Raw genomic sequence first — 5,212 nt, forward strand, 5'->3', positions numbered from 1 at the left:
GAGAACAAGAATTTCATACTACGAATTCAAAAAATGAAATCCAATTCGGATTACATGACACTGCTCTAAGTTGCAAGTTACATGGATATGGATACCTGTATTCGATTGGATATGGATATGGGCACACCGGCAGTGTCTAAATAATCAACTTGACGTCTTATACAGTTAAACTATATACATATAAACGAAATTTTGAATTAACTTAAAAAAAAACCACGTGTTTGTTAGATACTTAGATGCATACTCAAACGTAGCCAATGAGTGCTCAAGATGTACTTGCTACGGCAAGTTGCCAAAAAGCACATGGTAAACAAATACACTACAATTTCTCTCTGTATTTGAGACATGGAGGAGACCCATCAAATTCAAGTCGTTGGTTGAGCATATAGCCAATATGATAAAAAGACTTTCTATCAATGACTTTGACATATCATCAATGATCAATAAATCAATACTTCTCCAGTTGCACCTTTAGCAACAAACAGCAATTTCAAATAGTTTCAACTTCGTTAAATCACATTAGCTACTTTCTTCCATAATATAAATCTGTAGTTGAGTGTCTATCCGTATTGCACAAGGAATCTTTGACATCAAAAGTTCTCTTGTTGAGAACGCAAAATCAAAGTTCAAAGCTGGTTTGGGAAACTGAAAGACAGGGAGTAGCTGAACTTTTTAATGATTCTTCCCTTTTGGGACAATCAACAAGCTCCTTCCGACTTGATAGCTCCAAACCATTGGATTTATCTTGGAAGCTAGTATCATTCTGGGAGGAAGATAGAGAATCACCAGTGAGCTTTTCCTGTGTCTGGAAATTTATGTCCATAAGTCCAACTTGTTTGCTCAAACAATCAATCTGATAATCACATTGAACATTTTCCTTGTTATGGACACCTTCTAGTGGATGCAAATCATTTTTAAGATCAACAGCACCTGAAACACAAGTATTATGGCCTCCATTAGTAAGAGTGATTTCATCGTCATGTATGCCAACAAGATGCACTTTGGCCACCATATTGTTGGCCTTCAAGTTACCTGACCCAATTGTAAGATGTGGTTCCAATTGAACTTCCTTTGGCGTTTCAGAAGAGCTTTCGACATTCTGCAAAGCACTAGATATCTTCATTTCAATATCTAACGATTCATGAAGAGGAGCTGGAAGTGAATTTTGCTGGTAAGTGGGTTCTCTGTTTTCAGCTGACACGATAGATCTAGCCACTGGCAGCTTTCCAGTTTTTGTTTTCTTTTGACTGTCACTTGGATTTCTTGCTGCATGCTTTGGCAAGCCACGAGGTATAACAGAGTGTGGTTGCATTCCTCCACGTGGAGTGCGCACTGATGACTTAACCTGCATAATGGTAGGGAATCTCAGCAATGCATTGCAATAACAGGCAGACATGAAAAAAGAAATAGATAAAAAATCATAATTTAGTGATGTATGGCAACTGCAATAACAATAGTAAATTATGTTACAATATTCATCATAATAATGATGCCAGTTTTATAAATTTCAACAACTAAACGGTACTAAAACAGATAGAATGCAAAACTCACCCCATCAAAGAAGCCAATCTTGGGTGAAGGAAGTCGAAGACCCGAAGGTTTCACAGGAGCTGGAGGAAGAACAGTTTCTCCGGGAGCAATCCTAGCACTTGAACTGCCAAACATAGTATGTTGAATTTTCAAACCTTCTATGCTTGAATCGTTCTGAAGATTCTGAGAATTTGTTCGCTCAACATCAGTGTCTGATAAGATCTGTCTACTAGAGCTACTTTCAATTCTGGTCCTTGAGTTACACACATTTTTAGCCATGGAAGCTGATGATGATGACTCACAAGACCAGTCACTGATAGAGCTAGCAGGTGAAACACTAGAAGAATGCTTATTCACAGACATCAGACTTGAGAGATTTGAAGGCCCATACTCAGTCTTATTTGTTGAAGCAATTTTTGATGGAGTACTAACAGCTGAGCGAGATGAAGGTGGCTTTAGAGTTCCAGCAGATGTGGAAGTTGCTGATTTTGTCTTGGATGATAATGACGGGACTGAAGGGGATTTGTATGATACAGAGGGTTTAGGCAAAATGCCATGAGAATCTCGAACAACAGATGCTTTGGGCACCAAATGGACATTGCCTGAAGAGATCAAATAAAAACATGAACAATAACTCAGAAAGAAGGCATACTTTTGCCAAAATGAGAAATTAAAAAAATTGTGTTGAAGCAATTTCTGACCACCAATTATTCGTTTTGCCTTGAGATTTTCACCAAGTGACACCCTCTTGGATGATAGAGTTGAAATTGGACTAGGTTTTCCAGGTACCTTTGATTGCTTCGATATAGATGATTCTCTCCTTGTGGCAACAGGCTTCTTCAAATATGAAAATTAATAGGTATAAAAAACTCAAATTTCATTTCATGAATTCAAAGCTTTTATCTCTGCCAATGCATCAGTTAGCCATTTCTTTTTCTCAATAAGAAAAAGTACTAGTTCTATTCAATGGTTTTCTTTAGTGGCATACCTGTGGAAGTTGTGGAAAAGTAGGATTTCTCTTTGTAATCTTCCCTAATCCTTGTGCTGCACTTGGATTTTTAGAAGTAGGTGGAGCCTTTATCTAAAATCAATGGAAAGTTATTGCAAACTGTTAAATAATCATGCCATTGATTTGTTTCTACCTAGCAACCTCAACCTTCTTTAAGAGTTTGTTCATGGCACATACAACTTAATTTGAGGTTTAGAAATAAGAAATATGGTAGGCAATTGGATAACAGCCAATCATAGACACAAACATAGCATTTCTTGAAATAAACCAAGTGCTTGGGGGTACTGCACAAATTTCTCCTCAAGCATTCTTATGTTTGAAATGGAGGTAACTGAGGATAGTTATATTGGTTAATACTTTCCCATCCCATACTATTCTACTCTATCAGTAGTGCAAGTTACCTTGTTGCGAGAAGCTATGTGAATCCTTTTTGAAGCTGAAAACAAAATCAAGAAACAATCAGTTCAACTAACTCATGATAAATATCCTAGAATACAAACAAAGTGGAATAAATAAAACCATATTCAAAACATGCAATAACATGAATTGTCAAATCCAAGAGAAAAAAAAAAACATTTCTCATATATTCATTCTATGTCTTAGGCTTCAAACACCTCAAACCACAATATATCTAAATGTGAATATTTAGGGGGAAAAAAAAGATTGCAAGAATGCTAAGGCAAAAAGAGAGAAAACAAAAAGGTTTAGTGCATGATAAGACTTGCCCTCATCAGTTTGCAACCCCGATACCGCTGATGTTACTTTGCTCTTTCCACTAGCGAGGCTTAACTTCTTGTCACTAGACTTCTGAATTGAAGCTCTTACGTCTTCAAATAAATCTCCCTCTTGACTTTCCATTTCCAATGTCAAGCTCTCACTCCCTAATGTGGAGAGTGAGTCACATGATTTATACACATCCTCTTGAATTCCCGGTAGTGCGTGTTTTTCCTCCTTCTCAACACCTTCAATAATGCTCGACAACTCCTCCGGATCCAAAACCCCTTCAAATTTATCCATCAAATAGAAGCATCACTTACACTTAAAATCACACTGAAACCGAAGCACACCCAAAAAGTTAACAAATGAATAAGAAATTCAAGAGTGCTAAAGAAAATGTACCAGCGCTAGTGAAGAAAGCACTGTCCCAAGCTAAACTCTTGCGCAAGTTGCACTTGCTGTTCTTCTTCGGCTTCTCCACATCGGAAGTTTCGTTCGAACAGGGCTCTCGCTCCCACTCTTTGAGTTTTGTGGCGGCATCCTCAAACTTTTTGGAGTTCGGAGTGTATAAAAAATCAGTGTGCTGTTGGTTTTCTGAAACACACAATTCTAAAATGAATGAGATAAATCCAAAAGAAGAGTATCAACGAGCTTGGTTCAATTTCACAGCAAACAACAATTTAGAAGATAAAAACAAATAGAATTTCAAGTAAAATTAGTTATAAAACAAGAGATGAAAGAAAAGAGAATGAAAAGTATGACCTAGAGGATGGTGATTGAGGGGATTTGAATCGAGAAGGGAATCGTCTGCAGAGGAAACGTCGATGATGCTGAGGCGTCGGTCAGAGACATCTCTCTTTCTGAGAGAACTTTCCGGTTCGGAGATCATCGGTGCGAATCGGCGGCGAAGTGAAGAATAAAAGAGGGAGGAGAATGAGGAAACAGAGGAAGGAGGGAGAGAGGCTTGGGTTTCGAAATTTTGAACGTTTGAGAAGCGGCCCTTTCTTTTTCCTTTTTGGTATACAGAAGTGGTTCTTTCTAATTACTAATTAGCGGATGATTCCCATCAAAATTAAATGACTTTTAATTAATAGTTGATTTTTTTAACAGAATAATAAAAATATGTTTTAATCGTACTCTGGAAATTAGACGATGAATTTACATGTATCGCATGTATTACATAATAAATATATTTTATATTATTAATTAATAAAATAAATATCTTTACATATTTTAATTAAATATAAAATATTATAGTTAAATTAAATTCTAGACAATTAATACATATTTTAAATTTTTATTTTTTACACTTTATTTATTTATTGAATTGAATAGAAATGTAACTATTAATATATTAAAAAGGACAAATGACAATAATAAACCAAGGGGAGCCAAATATTACAGCCAAACGAAAATTACTTCATGAATCTACCAATGTACATTTATATGTAGTTTGAACTAGCTAAATTCGAACTCCATTTCTACATAATTCGAATCAGCTGAGTTCGAATTATACACAAACACACGCACACACTAATTCGAATCAACCTGTTCGAATTACACACACATTAATTCGAATTAGGGTGATTTAAACTACATCCACGCACGTGTTTTCAAGTAATTCGAATTATGCTGTTAAAAAATTAATAATTCATTAAAAAAATTAATAATTTATTAAAAAATTTATTTAAAAAATTAATAATTTAAAAATTAAAAAATATATATTTTATTTCATACATTAAAAAAAAGCTAACAAATATTTAATTACGAGACTTCTTTAAAATATTAATGAACTATCAATTCGAATTTCATACAATACTCTTTTGTCCATTTTTAATAGCTCATGAATATTTTTTAATAAATTTTTTAATAAATTTATTTAAATTATACTACAAAAAATATTTTATCCTATGCAAAACAATTTTAAAAAAATGGCTTAAAAATATTAGGAGTACT

General features: G+C 34.7%; 1 protein-coding gene across 2 annotated transcripts; it reads right to left on the minus strand.

Moving 5' to 3' along the window:
* Positions 1-262: 262 nt before the first annotated feature.
* LOC112696478 (uncharacterized) lies at positions 263-4,293 on the minus strand. Of its 2 annotated transcripts, none has more exons than XM_025749271.3 (9): positions 4,019-4,293; positions 3,659-3,850; positions 3,265-3,540; positions 2,941-2,975; positions 2,519-2,611; positions 2,232-2,367; positions 1,552-2,132; positions 1,033-1,345; positions 263-930 (listed from the first exon to the last, which is right to left on the minus strand). In XM_025749271.3, exons 1-9 carry the CDS (start codon positions 4,143-4,145, stop codon positions 620-622), a joined length of 2,064 nt encoding a protein of 687 aa, XP_025605056.1. In that variant the 5' UTR covers positions 4,146-4,293; the 3' UTR covers positions 263-619. The 2 variants fall into 2 exon arrangements, with proteins under 2 accessions (XP_025605056.1, XP_025605057.1); XM_025749272.3 differs by having other exon boundaries at positions 2,232-2,364; positions 4,019-4,283.
* Positions 4,294-5,212: the final 919 nt, after the last annotated feature.

Source organism: Arachis hypogaea, chromosome 6 (genome assembly GCF_003086295.3).
Source record: "Arachis hypogaea cultivar Tifrunner chromosome 6, arahy.Tifrunner.gnm2.J5K5, whole genome shotgun sequence".
NCBI classification, from domain to species: Eukaryota; Viridiplantae; Streptophyta; class Magnoliopsida; order Fabales; family Fabaceae; genus Arachis; species Arachis hypogaea.

Coding starts and splice junctions, on each gene's coding strand:
- LOC112696478 (XM_025749271.3), bottom strand. CDS start 4,145: ATGATCTCCGAACCGGAAAGTTCTCTCAGAAAGAGAGATGTCTCTGAC. Junction 3,851..4,018: donor CCTCAATCACCATCCTCTAG/GTCATACTTTTC, acceptor TGTGTGTTTCAG/AAAACCAACAGCACACTGAT. Junction 1,346..1,551: donor AGATTGGCTTCTTTGATGGG/GTGAGTTTTGCA, acceptor ACCATTATGCAG/GTTAAGTCATCAGTGCGCAC.